The following is an 18481-nucleotide window of genomic DNA, read 5'->3' as shown; positions in this document are numbered from 1 at the left end:
ACAAAATTGACTGAAAACTTTACTGACAGATTCCAAGGCTTCAGCATTCCAATTGAGGTATTGCAGTTTGCTCGTGACCCATTTTGCATCAAGCTCATGCAGACTTCTGTGTAAAAGAGGTACTGTCTTGCATTGATGAGAGCCTCTTTCAGATGGAGCTGGTTGATGTGCAGTCTTCCTTTGCTTTAAAACAGCTCCTGCAGTCTGAGGGTGTGGTAGACTTTTGGTCAAACCATGTTAGCCAGTATCAGTACCCCACAATGAGGAAGGTGGCCTTGTTTATACTGACAATGTTTGGATCTACCTATACTTGTGAGTCTAGCTTTTCTCATATGAATGCCATCAAAACAAGGGCACGTTGCTCCATGACCAATGAGAAGTTGCATGATTGTCTCAGGATTGCTCTTACCACTTATGAGCCAAACTATGCTGAAATAGCTAAATCAAGGCAGTGTAATTTCTCTCACTGACTCAAACAGGCTAAACATGACAGAAGTCTGCGGTATGCAGATCTGTTTTTATGGTCATTCATGTTGTGGTCCTTCAAACAAGCCTACTCACTGTTTTGCAAACTGTAAAAATGTTTCCAAGACGTGAATGTTAGTGTGAGTCTGATGGCTATTGTTTTCCTATGTTCTATTTGCATTCAGCATTACATTTTATGGATTTGTGTTGTTTTCAAAGCACCTTATGTATGCTTGGAAGTGTTGAGGATATTATAAACAGGGCTACTTACTGTTAATGTGATGAATACCGTTTGATTATGTTCATCTGGTTTTGTACATTAGTGGACATGGAACCTCATGTCTCCTTAGTTGTAAAGATGCAACATTGTGCACTTTTGTGTTGAGCCTTGTAACCATAGCTTTCCTACTTCTTTTTTATAGACTGGTTGCTTTCTGCAATGATTTATGGTGATACAATTAAAGTGAAAAAAAGGGATGCACGTGTTCTAGTAAATGTAATGTATTAGTATCTATTAACACTACTGTAAGCAAGAGTTACTTGACAAAGTATTGTGTGGCCCACAAACCCCCTGTGATTTTCCTATTTGGCCCACTTGCTAATGAAGTTGAATAGCCCTGGTATAGGAGATGTCGCATTCCAAAGTATCTTATTTTATGTATTTTTATTTCCTAATATCGTTATTTGATTGGTATACTTTGCTCAAAATACAAAATCTACAGGCAGAAGAATATAAATAAAACAAAGAAACATGCCTTTATTGTAGGCTTCAAATCCAAAAGTTTTAAGTGCGAAAAAAAACATGTAGCCTTAATAAATAAATAATAATTATTATTATTAAAAACTGCCGTAAGTAAGTAAAAATAAAAATGAATATACATACTTTGATCACAGTCATATTTTATTTTTCTGGTTATTCATTTTTTCCTACACAACCATATGAAGACCCCCTTGAGGGCCCTAACCCCCCGTAGGGATGTATTTTAATTAAATAATATTGTTAGTCTATAAAATGTCAAAGAATATTAATTTCTTTAATTAGTATGTTTTTAATGTCTAAAACAATGCGTCTAAATGACAGTCTAGATATTAATTTTACAGTAAGGAACAAAAGTTGTTTTGTGTTTTCACATTACTGACTTAAAGTTGAGTATGCAGTGGGCTCAACTTTATAGTATTTTGTGAATGTGAGAAATGCCGTGATGTGTACCCAATTTGCAATAATTTCTGAGTAGAAGATGTAAGATTTTTGGACATATTCAACGCCCCAGAAAGCATTGCATCTTACCAGACGGTCCAATGGCGGACGCAAGGCAAGCCAACTGTTGGATAAAATAATGACGATGATGGCGAGTGGTGGTGTTAAACAGCAACGAGGAAAAAAGCTGGAACTAAGATAAATGATGTACTGTACGAAACATATTTAACAGTAAAGTCTTTAGGAATAATAATTTACCTTAAAATAATTATAGAAAATATTAAATGAAGTTGTTTTTTTAAGTGTGTAGTTTTGCTGTGTGACACCGCTATATACTCACACCATGTTCGACAAAGCTGGTGTTTTGTTTAACACATCAGATTAAACAAAACCACGTTCCATTTATAAGTAACTATTTCAATTTGTTTCTTTGTTAATGCTTTCTCATGACCTGACAAATTGGTTTGCTAAAATGATAATAAGTTCACATGAGAGGGTGAGGTGTTCATGCGTGTGCTGTTTGTCAGAGTGTGTTTGAGTCTGTTACTACAGTATTGAGAGCAGCTACATTATCTGGCTGGTGATGGAAAGCAGAGCAGCTCAAACACTTCACTGCGAGTAAACATCCGTACTTCCCTCTCTGGTTCTGCACCAGCCACTGAACCCAGAGCAGCAGAGACAGTTTGGAGCAGTGTGTGAAATACGGGGTAGCAGCAGGGGCTGACCTGGAAGCTCATTTGATTTTCGTACGGCGGCCCTGGTCTGACCTGTGGCCCTTTTTTACCCCCATTTCCTGTCCATCTTCAACTCTACTACCATTACAACCAAAAAAGCCCCAATCATATTTTTTAGTAAAAGAATAAAAAAGATTAGATTCTTCTGGAAGCAACATATCTTGGGGTGACACAAAACTACTTTTAATAATCAACCATTAAATTAAAACCTAAAAATGTGATGTCATGCAAATACTGAAAATATATATCTTAAAAGTGAGACAGGCACATCACATAAACTTACTTGTTTATAAAGCCCCGGAAAAAATTAAGAGACCACTTCAGCATTAAAATGTTCTCTTGTTTTATTATTTATAGCTATGTCTTTGAGTTAAAACATTTGTTTTAATTTATTTTATTGTATTCTCTAAACTACTGACATTTTTTCTCTGTGTTGGAATTCAACAGACACTGAAATGGCTGCTATACATGTAGAAATAAAGATTCAAGAAACATTTGGAGTGGTCTCTTAATTTTTATATCTGTATATCTATATATTTTTTATCTGTATATATGTTGATTTTTATTTTGCCATGTACTGTCTCTTAGATGTCTAATTTGTTATTCAATTACCCTTGTTTTAACTACTTATCTTATTATATTTTATCCTCTTCTATCTTATCTTGACTTCATTTAGTCCAGCAGTAAGCAAGCAGGTGTGAACTGCACATCATTTGATAACAGGACTGTTCAAAGATTTACAAAAAGAAATCCAGCTGTATTAAAAAACAGTAATACTGAAAATCAGAGAGTTGTGACTGACCTTTATACTCCGGAGTGAATTCCTTCATTTCTGGAGGCAGAGACTCGTAGAAGCGCTGCTCTCTGCTGATCAGAGGCTTACACACCGTGTGGTCATCATAACGCATCATACTGGTGTGACCCCCCACCTGCACACACAAACACACACATGAAAAACAGGCAAAACAGATGATGCAAAATTCCAGAAACTCTGTGGTTGTCCATATAGTGTCTATTCGTGTTTTTTTTGTGCATCCTGTTTGGGTGCTGTCAGTAGAACATATTTAAGGAAAATGTTGCTTTTATCTGTCCTTGACTGCACTTTATATCATTTTTCTGAAAAATGTAATTTGTGGGAGCAGATTGTCGAAGCGCACACTGGATGTTGCTTCCGGCGAGAGTATTATTGCTGTATGTGGATCGCTGTTATGGCGCTGTAGCTGTCAGATTGACTGTTGACTGTTTCATACAAAGTGTGGGAGCAAATATCTTCCTGTTGTTCGCCATGGTGAAAAACAATGTAGACAAATACAGGGTAACATCAATAGATAACAAAACATAAAGGGGCGATGCCGGTCTGTCAAACCACGGCAGTTATGTTGTCAGATTGTTTTAGGAAAACATGTTTTTTATATGAAACTCCAGAATGAGTCTCTCGAGGCACACTGTCAGCACATTTCTTTGGAAAACACCTGGACGTGAATGTTTTTAATCTGATAAAAAGAACCACATCATCAGCATGGAGCTCTAACATAACGTCAGCTTTTCCCGTAACACACGTCATCGCCACCCACCTGGTGTATGAAGGGCTCCAGTGGGACGCCTCCTGCCCGTGATCGTAGTGCAGTCCCTCCCCCCTGCGCCGCCCCCTGTAACTTGTTCTCCATGTTGTTGGTGTGAGGGAGGCACATGGCTCCTGGCGGACGGACCGCGCCTCCTCCTGCCAAGGAGAGAAGGATTTAAGGTGTCAGAGAAAACTGATGTGGATTTTTTTCAAAGTTAGGCATTCTTTAGCTTCAGTATGCTCTTAAGATGGTCGAATAGTTTGAAAATTCCCATAGCCAATACATTTGATTTCCAGGGGCAGCAGCTCTCACTAGTTTCCAGGTATAATTCAAAATGTTTTAGTGATTTAGCCTTTCATTCGTTTCCATTATTGATATCGAGATTCCATTTCCCTCTGATTTTCAGGCTGGGATTTACATTTATATTCATCATCAATTAAACTGTAGAATCCTTTTTCTATAAAATGTCTAAGACATGTCAGAAAATAGTGAACAACTTTAATTTAACACAAGAATACTGAAAACTAAAAATGTATTCTATGTCCTCTAAGTATCAAACCAGATATCAGTACAATCCTGCTCTTACCTTGGGCATTGGCTCTGGTGTGCAGTGACGGGGAGGGGGGGGCGCAGGGCACCACGGGCTGCTGGGAGCGCACGCCGGCCCCAGGGGGAGGCGGCGCCAGACCGAAAAACCACCTCGCAAAGCCTCCAATCAGAGTGCTCTAATCCACCGCCGGCAGCACGGGCACCCAATCAGGATGTTGGGAAGCGGGGCAACGTTTTTGGGGGGGTAGGCAAGGGGGCTCAGGTTGTCAGGAAGGCAGGGTCACTACTTCCTGTAGAAAGAGGAAATAAAAAATACCAGTCGAGTTTATATTATGTGTATTATTGGATATTTGTGAATGTGCTGCAAAAACAAAACTCTGAGCATTAAGAGGCGAAACTCTGGATGGTAATTACAAACTGTCATTATATCCATTGTTAAAATAAAAAACAACAATGAGAGACGTTATATTTTTTGAATAAATAACGTATACATTTGTTTGACTGGTAAAATACAAAAATGAAAGCTTTTTTCCTTCCCATTTCCCCCAGAACCCTGATCCCACTTACACATCCTACAAATACAATTATAATTATAATAACTACAATTTAAATAAGTGCATACGTTTATAAATACACACGCGTTATAAATTGTAGAAAAAATAGATTAAAAAAACATATAATAATTTTAATTCTTATTTATTTATCTTGAAAATAAATGCGTTGAGTTTTCCTCAGAAGTGATGATTTGAACTGGTGGAGCGTGTTCAGAGTAACAACAGCCTGACAAAAACACATTTTAGGACAAAACTCCCTGACACATGATGTTTCAACCCGCTTATAAAAATAAAGCACAAACACGGTTTTCTGGGCATGTTGCCACAAACAGTTGATATCAACTGTTTCAGCACGTCAGCATCGAGAGACTGTCCCACAGAATGAAAATATGTGTGTCCGCACGCACACACAGATTATACTCAAATGCAGACACACACATTTTTATTCTGTACGTAGTTAAATTAAGTGGACATGCAGCAGCACTGTCAGGGTCAGAAAAAGGCGTCTTGTGGTAGATCATTTTTGTTTTAAACTGTAACATTTGTGTTTATAAATCCACGCCTAAACAAGTATAAATCAATTAAAGTATGGGTCAATAAAAGGAAACCTACTATATAATAAAAGGGACACTCCCTGAAACACACTTCACTCCCCAACAAATGTTGAATGATGCTGTCCATGGTTCTGTTTTTCAACCGCAGATGTTATCCCAGATCTAGTTTTCTTTTTCATTTACAACTCAACGTATTAATTATTAATACTTTAACGTTGTCAATAACCTAAAAGGATTCTTTGTAATTCAGGATTTACTCTCTCCAAAATACGACGAGCAACACAATGAAATCAAAGCCCATCTGTTGCTGAGTAACATCTAAAATAAAATCCACAATTATAAATGATTAGCATTTGAAACCTTGATACAGCAGACGTTAACAATGAGAGTACACAACCAGCTTTTTTAATTGATGAGATCAAACGGCTAAAGACGCCACACAAATATAATAGAGCTTGTTTCCAAAACCATGTGAATTCATTTCAGAGAACATGTGCCTTTTCATTTGATGATTGCAAGTGGCATTAAATGATCTGTTTCCATTTTATAACCCAGTTTGACTCATAGTGTTGTCATGTTAAATGAAACTGAGAAGCATGATTACAATTCTAACTAAAGCATTAAACTCTAGTTTTACATTTATAAACTTGAATCACAATAAAATAAAAGTTAAAATCCATTTTTTGTGAAGGCTTGTCTTAAGATCAACTGGAAGCATATTGCAATACTTGAGCTTGCTTCACATCATACAATGGACATATAATAAATATTTGGAAACAGTTTTCTGGCAATATTTTCCTGTTTTAAATTTTAACAAACTTGTAAACTAGATCCATATTTTTATATATTTTATCAAGTTTGGTGTCGAAGAAGTAGAAACATTTGCACAGTTCTTCCTGACCTTTAACCCTATTAAACACCTTCAGGGTGAACCAATACACGAGTGTGAGGCAGACCATATTCAAGGCTCAAGGTTCAAGGTTGAAGAATAATGTATTTTCATTTTAAATCCCTTTTTGTGCAATGAAATGCACAAAACACAAAAACACAGTGGAGAAAAAAGGAAGAGTTCAAGAGCCACATCAAGCTCAGCTGTCAGATAAGGGCGACATGTTCAGGTGTCCAAATAGTTAGCATTATTTTCCAGATTTCCCATTCTCTCTTCCCTGCCTTTTCTCAAATCTCTCCTCCTATCCAATCCCCATATCCCATGATGCACCTCAAAGCTCCCCCAATATGAGTCATCCTCGCCTGCCTGAAGACATGAGAAGAAAAGAAGAGGAGGGAACAAAGACGATTGGGGAGGATATGAAGGCCTTTTAATGACGTCACACTGCTTGTGAATGTGGGCTTGTGTGTGTGGAGACATCAAGTGGTTAGTGCCAAGGATACGGCAAGGCATGGGGCTCATTGACAATATCATGATGTGGGCTCAACATAACGGAGGAACACCAAACACAGCCTCCATACGCATTAGTTCAGACACGGCGAAACATAAAAACAAAACAAAAAAAAGCTTTTTGGAAAGTAATTTAATTTAACATTTCAAGTTATGAACAGGCCTCTGTTTTGAATACTGTTCAATTGGTGTGTTCCGTTAACGGGGCCTGTTATGCTTATTGGGGTTTCCCCTTGTGCATGTAAATGGTCTGTAACTGTCTTTTAGACTAAAATCCCAAAGCTCCCTCCAGAGAGAGTTTCTCTGCCACACACCCCTCCCCTTGCCTGAAACGCCTCCATTGGAATCCAGTGTTGTGGGGGCCGGGCTATAATAACACAGTTATATAAAGAGTTTTACTGAAAATGTAGGGTTAACCCAAGGTCATTTTTCAATTATCAAGCCCAGCCAATCAATGCAAACTTTAAAGTAACATCAACTCAATGCAGTGTCAAACGTCTCCTCTTGATTGTGATTGTTAATCTCTACTTGTAAAACTCTTTTTTTCCCCAGTTTTATTTCTTTCCAAAAATTTAAGACTTCTCTGATTAATTACCAAGAAGTGAACATCCATTGATGAGACAAACCCCTGCTGAGGGGAATCAGAAAGATCAGCTTACTAAACGAGCTTTAAAAAATCTCTTAGTTCATTTAATACTAATCTAATATTTGATTTTTTCTAGCATAAGCAACGTCACTTGTGATTTCAGGGACTCAATTGATTGAAAGAATATTACTCTGCAACTATTTCAATAATCAGTTTGTCATTTTAGTTTTTTCAACCAAAAATGTTCTAGTTCCAGCTTCACAAATGTGCTGATTTGCTGTTTTTCTTTGTTCAATAATAATAATAATAATAATAATAATAATAATAACAATCATAATAATCATTATTATAATTATGTCAGTCTTTTACCATTGACACAAACAATACATATAAACGTATCACTTTTGACCCAAATTGTGATGGCCATCTTATACATTTAAATAAATAAAAACCCATTAGACTAATTGATAAAGAAAGGCATCATTGGTGTCAGCCCTAAGGTTGACATGCATTTGCCAGTAACAATGAAAACTACTGTATTAGAGTATATTAAATGGCTATAGTTCACAAGAAAGGGAATAGACTGTTGTGTCCCAAACACAACAAAAACAACACCATGTATTTAACCACAGTACAAAAAAAATCAGCGATCTAAATGAACACTACACCTTCAAACCATTTGAGAGCTTTCATTGTAATCTTCATTGTAAAACTGATTGATTTTTATTAGAAACATTTGATTTAATGACATTTATGCGTGCTACCAGTGAGCTGTTGATGTGAGAAGCCGCAGGCCCCAGACATCGCCGCCAACCTTGAAAACTGCAAACCACCAACATGTCATCAAGGTAAGAAATGCTTTCCACCACACTGTTCCTGTTGCACACATTCACACGGGGCCCACATCACAGGCAGGCATCATGAGACTGCTTCAAGCATCCTGCACGCATCTAGCCACGATGGAAATTCAACATCTTACTTCTCATCTCAAGTCACGATCCAAGCTTGACTGAGCACGAGCCTCAGATACAAACACGTACACACACACACAGATACTGTGAACAGTGTTTCCTATGAGGAAAGCACTCTAAATTTAGCAGCAAACAGTAAACATCAGGTCACATCTGTTCTGTTTTCTGGGATCAGTGGAATCACCTCGATGATCCATGAAGTCTAACGTTCCACTGCACTCAGCAGCACACAGAAACATCTATCCAACACTAAAATATATGAGCACACATAAATCCAAGATGTCTGTGGTCCAGCTGCATGCTCACATATTCAGCATGTGCCAAGACATTATTAAATAATACACTTTTGATATTTCACGGCAAAAAATGCTTAAGTCAAAAGCAAACCTCTCACAGAGCATATCAATAATGCTGTACGAGTACCAGAGCCCAAAGTGGTGCTTTATATTATAATACGATTTTGACTTGAAATAACTTTGATTCCCCAACGTTTCATCTTTTCATCTCAGTTTTTTTTCTAAAACTTTAAGGTTAGATACCTGAAATAAGATCTGTGGCAAACACAAGCTTAAGAGATTTTCACATTTTAATTCACAACATAAAATATGTCAGTAAACACTCCATAGGAGAAGGTTTAGGCTTCTATGTTTGATAAAAACAGTTGTTGCAAACAAGTGACTAAATGTGACTACTAAACGCCATCTCTGCAAACATAAGCCGCCTTTAGCTTAGCAGTGGGGACTTCAAATCATTTGACTGATGCATTTAGTTTATTGCCTAATGTTAGCTTTAAATTCTGAAGCATGCATCAACACTTCAACCCTTACAGATGCTAATTAGCGTGGTTATTGAGGCCCTGTTATGCTTTTTGGGTTTCCCTTTCCTGTAGTGTGTTATATAGGTTTTTGTGCATGTAAATTGCCTGCAAAGGCTAAAATCCCAAAGTTCTCTCCAGAGGGAGTTTCCCTGGCACACACTCCCCACCCCACCGCCCTGCATGAAATGCCTCCATCTGTTTTTTACTTCTGTAACAGAGTGACATCACTTTGTAACACTCATGCTTGTATTGGCTAGCGCTCCAACACATTTTACATGATAGGTTAAGTGGCGGGACATCTCTAAGAGGTTGCCGACCACCACAGACCCGACAAGCTAACCAATCAGAGCAGACTGGGCTCTGGTTTCAGACAGAGGGTGAAAAGAGGTGCTGCAGTACAGGCAGTATGAGAAACATAAAGAGCTTTTTGAACATTAAAGCATGGAGACACAGTAGAGACAAAAAATACAAATATGAACCTACAAATAAAATGTCTTCTAATGTCAATATAAACACACGTGTCAATATTTAAATATACAATATATTTCAAGGGAGCCCTTATGGTGCTAACTTCTGGTTTAGCCTTTCAAAATGTGTCATCCCTGCACCACTCTTTAGCCAACAGTAGACTAAAGATTATGAACATGATAAAACATTAAACTTCATAAACACCACCAGGTTGGCATGCTGCTCTTAGCATTCAGCTGAAAGCATCTATGCATCTCTGAGAGCCTGTGAGCCTCTAGCGTGTGTGAGATCAAAAGGTATCTGGTCACACAGAGGTAGGTATCGGGGTGTTAAGTGAACGGCTGGTGTTTGGTTACCCCTCTATACGGTGGTCTTGTGTCTCTTAGTGGGTCTATATGTGTCTGCTGTGAATTCCTGGCACACATGCAACAGGTGTGTGTTCCCAATAGGCAGAGTCCTGTATGCACTGTGATGCAGAGGGCTGGGAATAGGCTGCTGGAGGGCAAAGTCAAGGACGACTTGAACGCACTCTCCTCCTCCCCATTTCCTTCCTCCCTCTGCCCAAATCCGCTCAGATCCCTCTCCGGCTTTTCATCTCCTTATTTCTTTTTGGGCTGAATATCTCAGAAAGTAATATTCCGTTTTTTTCTGAAATTGTATTCCGGTATCTTTTCATCAAATTCATCATTAGTCAATTATATCACATCATGATTGCCATAGATTTTATTCAGTCAATCACTGTGGCTTAGCTTTAGACTTGAGCACCATAACATTGCAGCAGTTCTAATCTTCCAGTGAATGTACGAAATAAACAAAAGTGTCCTCAGCAAGTTTTATATGTGTAGAGATTGAAAAAAAACCTACTGCGGGCAGATTTTCCATTTGCAGTGTTCCTTGCTTTTTCTTATGTCAACACCGCATGAAGACCATTACAAATGCAGGTAGTTTTGCAGTCTCAACATGCCTTACAGCTGTGGGCTGCTTTCATATCATGCTGTCTTGCGTGCTATGTAAAATTTATGTGTTTGGATTCGGTGTCAGATAGATCGATGATCCATGCAGTGTTGGCTGCCTGGTCACAAAGGTACCGTCAAGAAACAACAGAGATCTACTGCACACTTTCCCCTTCTGCCACCTGCTACCAGCCAAATGTCTCTCTTTAAAAATAATTTGAGCTTAGTGGCCTTTCTCGCATCAAAGCTGGCTCTGCCACCGTTTGTCTGTCAGACCTGACGTATGCCTGCAGGAGGCAGTGCAGGAGTACGTGCTTCAAACAAACCAACAACAACATCTCTAATCGTCCCATTGTGTTCTGCCAGGTGTGGTGAATCACCTGAGTAGCCAGCCAATCACATTAGAGGATCTGAGTGAGCATTTCTTACATCATCAGCCATCACTGGAACAAAGCTGAGGCTCACTTGGGCAGACTGATTAAGTTTCTATTTCTGACTGATGGACCGTGTGTGTGTGCATGTTCCTTAGTAAGTAGAGCCAATTAAGGACTTCCAGGGATCTCTAAGAGTAGAATGCATAGTTTGGCAGCGAGTTGCATGTGTGTCAAGTTTTGAGGCTAATGATGAATGGCACAACATTTTTCTTTCTAGGAGATGTTAACATCCTGATAGCCTTGTTAATAATGAACGGTGAGGTCATTTCTGAATTGCAAATCGCTGTCTGGTATTTTAGAATATTTTAAGGCCCCTGCAGATTTCCTAAAACATTTTTTTTAACTGCGCTTTAAGAATTCATAAATAAATTATTCTTGCTGAAAAAATAGGGCATGATAATAAGTGCCTTACTAGTTTGTTTAGCTAGTTTTTCAAAAATAACCAATTAGCAGAGAAGCTTTTTTTTTATACTTAATTGGATTCAATACACCACATGTACTCAACTTTATCTTTGTAACAGCAATAATCAGAAGGATTTGAAAACATGTGCTGTCTTTTGGTGCAGAGGATATGCAACATTGACTGAATATTTTCTTGATTTAATAATAACATCCTAGTCCTAAAGTGGCTATTTCTTCAGTTATCTTAAGTGCTTCCTTATGTCAAACTTACATTTAAAATGCTTTATCTAGGAATGTCCAGACCAAGTTGTTTACGCCTCGATCTGAGTATTTTAAGCTGCCTTCAAATGATAAGAAATGTTTACCTCCACGCTTGCCAGGGATTTTATTGGCTAAGTTTCATGTTATCTAATTTGTACTTCTTATATCATCAGTGTTTAGCCTGAAGTATTACTATTGCAGTGACACTACACTAAAGTACTTTGACAACTACTGTTACTATTGCTCGCTATTTGTGTCCCGTTTACACAAGGAATTAGTTAGATGAGTAGCTGCTGCAGTTTGAGTTAACATGAACACAAATTAAAAGTGAGGAATGATTTCTTCTTAACCAATTCTTTGAATTTAAGAAAACTTGAGGGGAAAAACAGGAGACATGCCATGACATCTCGAGACAAACCCACACATCTAAGGCATCTCTGGTTTAAAATCGAGCAACATAGGTTCGTTATGTTAAATGTCAAAAAAAATCTTAGAAAAAGGAATAGAAAAGGAAAAGAAACCAAAACATTTGTTTTATTAGATGCTTCTACATCATATTGGAATGATCAATTCAATGTAAAGTCATACAAACATTGAATCTAATTGAAAATGCCAAGTCTGAGTTTAGAAACCCTAATGTGATGTGTTCAAATGACTGACCAATAAATAAATAATTCCATGATTGAGAAAAAAAAGCTGTGAATGCTCACTTGCTATAACCATATAATGCTTGTTGTTTTACTCAATATATAAATCAATGATACAACTGCTCAGCACTACTCTGCTCCAACAATCGCAGCAAAGTGGATATCAAAAAATGAAGAGACCACTTCAGCATTATCATGTTCTCTTGTTTTATTATTTATAGGCATGTCTTTGAGTTCAATGATTTTTAATTTTTTACATTTTATTCTATAAACTACTGACATTTTTTCTCTGTGTTGGAATTCAACAGACTGGAATGGCTGCCATACATGTAGAGATAAAGATTTAAGAAAAACTTTTTTCCAGACCTGTATTTTACACAGCTGAACACATGTGCTTACAATCAACAAAGACACCTGGTCCACCTGCAGAAAGAAATCTGGTGTTTGGCCATCAGATTATATCAGAGGTCAACCACAGTTGCAAACAGATTCAATGGTAAAGCAACAAATTAGCCTAAAGCCTAAATATCAACACAGATGAAAAAATGTTTTCCTAATACTGGGAATATTTATAAATTAAGTTATGAGGCATAGTGAATATATTATATATATTTACAGCAGTGACCTTATTTTGAAATTACAAGTTTTGACAATTGACGTAGCTGTAAATGTTGTTGTTAAGTCAATTAACAGTTATAACAACTCTTGAATCAAAATGTTTCTATACTTTATAACTGTTCTTAGCTAAAATTACCACAATGTATGTGCTGAAATCTGTCACAATGGTTTTGGCTAAATAACCCTACCTCCCCAAAAGGAAATTGATAAAATAAACACAATTTCAGACATAATAATTAGCTAAAAACAACAACTTCTTTAACCAAAACCAACCTAAATGCTGAGCTTTTGGTAAAGTAATACATTAATAGAAAATACATTTTAATAATCCTTGGTTGCAGCCCTACAAGAAAAATACAACTACTGCAAGAAATAAATGTCAAAGCAGCCATGCATTTCAACAGATAATACAAATAATAATGCAACTTCACAACTATCTAGTCAGCAATTTTTTTCCACTGTAGGTGGGATTAATCTAGATCTAAAATCAAACCATTGCAATGTCTTTACTTGACCAATTGAATATTCAAAACATATCCCAGAATGCGTTGACAGCCAGAGCCAAGAGATCATCATCATCCCCATAATAATGTCTCAACTCAGCATCTTTTAGCTTGTTTTATTGCTGAGTGGATGCATTAGTGAAGTGTAGCATAACCAGTAAATGATGCTAAATATGGGCTAGAAGGTGCTACTGCTGACACACACACACACACACACACACACACACACACACACACACACACACACACACACACACACACACACACACACACACACACACACACACACACACACACACACACACACACACACACACACACACACACACACACCCAACGAAAAGAGGAAGAGAAGAAATAGAGACGTTGGTTTTAGTGTGATGGATGATAAATTAGGGGGTGGAGGAATAGGAAAAAGAAAAGGAGTCAGAAGGACAGACAGGAAGAAGTAAAAGGAAAGAAGGAGGTTGTGAAGGAAGGAAAGACATACTAAAGAAAATAAGAGGAACATTTGAAAACAGGGAGGCTCAAACAAGGCCGCGATAGAGGGATTATTTTCATTATGGATTATTTTGCAATAGAAATGTTTGGTATAATCCATAAAATTTAAGAAAATAGTGTCCATCCTAGCTTCTTTAAATGTATTTTTAGTCATGGGTTTAAAGCATAAAAAAGCAGGAAATCTCAACATTTGAGAGACAGCATTTTCTGCTATCTTTGCAAGAAAAACATCTTTAACAATAAATCGATCATCAAAATAGTTGGCAATTATTTTTTACAGATTGACTAATCGTTGCGAGATGGATGAAAGAAAGTGAATGAAAGAAAGAAACTCATGTTGATAGAGGCTGTGATGAAGGGAGTAAAAGTGAGAAAGGGGTTATGAAGGAAATGAGGAGCTAATGAAGGATAGAGGAAGCAATTAAACAAAGTATGAGATATTGATCAAACCAAGGAGGCAGGGAAGTAGTGGAGAAAGTATAGTGCAGGGAAAGAGATCCGGCTCATTTTCCGTATCATGCAGCGCTGTGGGAGAGACCCCCCAAACACATCTGTCTTTCTACAGAAATCACAAGCTACAACAGGGGAAAACTGGGAAATGCATACACAGCTGTGGCTTATGTCCCCTGACACAAATCAACAGCTGCTGAGTTACACACACATCCACACACAGTTCTAGAAGAACAATCCGTCCTATCAACAATCGTCTGAGAGAGACAACGTCAACATCAGTCAAAACAACGACTAAGACCACACGAGCCATCTGGGCTCCTTTCTCACCGCTCACCACCAACTGCGGCGTAACCGCGACAACCCAAACTCACGACATGTCAGTCAGCTGACGAGGCTTTCATGTCAGCAACATACACTCAAGTTAAGTTTGATATTCTGTGGACAAAACTGTTGTATTGGTATATGTGATTAAAACTCATTGTTTAATTTGCCAAAATAAATAAATAAGGGAACATCACCATAAAGTGCAGTCCAGCGTGACATCATCACGTGGCTGATAAATGTGTAGTTACATTAAACCAACACCGCCCTGACAGTGTGCATTTTAATTAACTTCCCGCACAAACTGTTATTTGCCTGCCGTGCTCAGATTATGAAAACTGTATGAATGACTAAGGATTGTAAATAATTCAATTCGCATATAGTCTTCTTTTGCCCTTTAAGTAATTCAGTCATCTGAATTCTTCTACGAAATTAGTGTGTTTTTATAACATAATTATTCACTCAAATACATGTTGGGATCCTGTATGATTTATTACATCTTTGGGACCAAAAAGGCTGGCTGAAGCCCAAAGCCTGCAAGCTCCCGTATCTGTCATTCTCAAAAGCAAAACAAAACGAAAGGCAAAGAAAAGATTAGACTAAATGGAGCACTCACTGTTTTGGGTAGAAGTACTCCAGATGTTGAATGATTGCCTAGAAAAAGTAATCATTAAAAGATTATCAGATAAAAACTAAAGGCTAAATTATACTTCATCAAGCTGACAGAACAGTACACGCATATCTTGCAGGTACAGTACAGAAACCAAATTTGGCTGAAGTTTGTTTACATTCTGCAAAACATAGTGCAGCAGCGCACTATGTTTTTGGAGCCTTTAGAGGTGCAGATTTACTGACCTTTTTTTTTTTTACCTTCAAAGAATGATTTAAAACACAACCAATTCATAATTGCAACATGTTATCGTTATAAATCTAAAATATGAGTAATGCCCCACTAAGTGTAAACATTTAATAAACATTCTTCCACATTGATAGAAGAAGTTTGACTATATATAACAAAAGAGGAGAAGAAGCACAATGGGGCTTGTTTTTCATGTAATAAGTCTGTAGCATCCAAATACATTTTGGGGGGAAAAAAATATTGTGGGGCATAGACGAGCTTTTCAAATGTTTTACATTTAAATAGAGTTTGTGTTTCTTACATAAGCCCATCCCTATCACTTTATAAAAAAACTAAACATTTATACAGTTAAACCATGGGAGCATAGTTGTCCAAATAAGGGAAATGAAACGATAATTGGGTCTTTAATATAGTTTGTCCTTTTGGATCTTCAAAGAATAAGTCGACTCAAGCATTTTACATACTAAACTAAAATTATTCCATACCTTTGCATGCTATTTATGTTGAAGTAAATTAGAAGTTATGGACATTTTCCGTTATTAAAATCCCTAACTTTTGCTAATGGAGATCTGGACACAAGCCCTTGAAATCCACTTAATTGACAATAACCAGGCGAGGAAGTGTCCCCTAAAATATTGACTTTAAACAGTCTTCATTAATCATAAGTGAAGCCAGCTGCGTGTTACATAGAAAAGAATGGTTGTTTCAGCACGATATTCAACATTACATATAGGTCCAAAAGCATCACATCCTCGAGTCACTCTAGATGATATGACAGGAGGTACCTAAATGATGGAGGTTGGTCTATTTACCAACATTATGTTCGTTTGTGGAGCACAATGATAAGACAGTGCTGTATCAATTGTATGATAACACATAGCAGCATGGGCAGAATTGCGCACAGTGCAACAGAAAATAAACCAAGTACAAATTAAACCTTGACTGCACCACGACATAGAGTAATTACAAGCTAGTGACTACTGCAAATATGTCTGTCACAATGCATTACAGCAGACAGTCATCTAGAAACCTCCTCTATTAATTATATTTACACCGAGCTAGCTTTAAGCTAATTAAACTTTTAGACACCTACCTTTTAATCTTGAATATGACACCAGCCCAGGTCCCAGTTCAAACCTGATAATAGCCAGCGTTAACTGTTAGCAGTGTGGCCATCTGCCACATATTACACGTTTATAGACCCCTGGGTACCATATTAGTTAGCGTTAGCTGTCAGACTGGCCAGCAGCTTCTTGACCTTAGCCTGACAACACGCTAGCTAAGCTATGTCAGCCAAAATCATCTTAAATCAGATTACAGTCCGAACAAAACTTAACACTGCTTCGTGACATCTCGCTTTAAAATTATTCTTCAACGACCAATCGGTGTTACGGTCACTGATGGAAAACACTGACGTTAGTTTTGCCGTTTTAGTAGCCTTGCATGCTAACGCTAGCTAAAGAGCTAGCATCACGGTTTGACGTTACGCAGTGTCTCCCGTTAGAGGCAGCGGGCTGTCACAATAACAACATACCTTCAGGGTCGCCCGGTGCTGCTGACTTCGAGGTGGTCACGGTGACTGTGCTTTAAAAGACCGAAGAGGCTCATGGATGTCGGTCCCCAGTATCCAAAATCATTAACGGCAGAAAAAAACATCCAGCAGGCTAACGTCATTACACTGAAGCTAACGCAGCCTGTTTGCTTTTACAGTTCATTTCCATGACTGTGACGGGTTGGCGTCCCCTACCGCCTGCCACTAGAACTGCCACCTCTTCTACTTTTTCTCTTTTTTTGATTGGATTTATTAAATATCACATAATGGTAAAACATTTCTGGCGGACAAATGACTCTCTAACAGCTATTTTACTTAATCAAAAGTAGTAATACCACAGTGTTGAGATACCATAAGTATTGGAATAGACCTGCAATCAACATAATTATATATATATATATATATATATATATATATACATATATTATATAATTGTAGTATTTATTAAATGTAGTTGAGTTTAAAGAACAATAGTTGCCTCTTAGATTTTGTGAAGTAGAAGAAATGGAAATATTCGTAGTAAAATTCGACTTCAGTACAGTATCTGAATAAACTTACTTAAATATTGCCCACCACTGTAATATTATTTTATAGATTAGGGCAGTGGTTACAAACCTTTCGCTATAAAGGAACCCCTTTTCTTTTCTGACGACCTCTGACTCCTGTAAGTAGCATATTTTATGGGTAATTCGTGTTATATTCAATGCTTAACTATAATCAATTGACATTAACAGATAGTTAATCTTTATTTTTTTACTATCATTATTAAAATTGGTATTATACACACTTTTGCTTCTGGCTGATGGATCAAACTAGGTTCTTACTGCAACACTACAGTATTCTACCTCTTCTAAACTCACTCACATTGATTGGTGTTTTTAATGTAAAAATGAAAGGGGAGGAATGTCATATGGGGGAAATCATTTAATATTATGTTTTCCTTCATTGATTAACATATGTTTCTGATAAAGATGCCTCTGAGTATATGTAAAGGTTGCCTTCCTTGGCCTTTTTCAAAAGGCACATACTGCATAATGCAATGGGACACTGTGTGTACATAAAAATGTCAATTCATAGTCCCTATACATATCAGACAAAATTATGTAGGTATATTAAC

The 18481-nt window shown here is 37.4% G+C and overlaps 1 protein-coding gene across 3 annotated transcripts in view; it reads right to left on the bottom strand.

Moving 5' to 3' along the window:
• ip6k1 (inositol hexakisphosphate kinase 1) overlaps positions 1 to 17548 on the bottom strand; it is a 36314-nt gene extending 18766 nt beyond the window's left edge. For 2 of the 3 annotated variants that reach the window (XM_063910296.1, XM_063910298.1), the window contains exons 1-4: positions 17347 to 17548; positions 4549 to 4801; positions 3972 to 4117; positions 3200 to 3326 (exon numbers count right to left, since the gene is read on the bottom strand). In XM_063910296.1, the coding sequence (XP_063766366.1) occupies positions 3200 to 3326; positions 3972 to 4088 (244 nt within the window). In that variant the 5' untranslated portion in view covers positions 4089 to 4117; positions 4549 to 4801; positions 17347 to 17548. Of the gene's footprint in view, positions 1 to 3199; positions 3327 to 3971; positions 4118 to 4548; positions 4802 to 15569; positions 15608 to 17346 lie in introns of all 3 variants that reach the window. The other variant, XM_063910297.1, reaches the window with a different exon arrangement.
• Between the last annotated feature and the right edge of the window lie 933 nt (positions 17549 to 18481).

Source organism: Eleginops maclovinus, chromosome 20 (assembly GCF_036324505.1).
Source record: "Eleginops maclovinus isolate JMC-PN-2008 ecotype Puerto Natales chromosome 20, JC_Emac_rtc_rv5, whole genome shotgun sequence".
NCBI lineage: Eukaryota > Metazoa > Chordata > Actinopteri > Perciformes > Eleginopidae > Eleginops > Eleginops maclovinus.
Note: the sequence above shows the minus strand (reverse complement) of the source record. Positions and strands in the feature narration are given on the sequence as shown.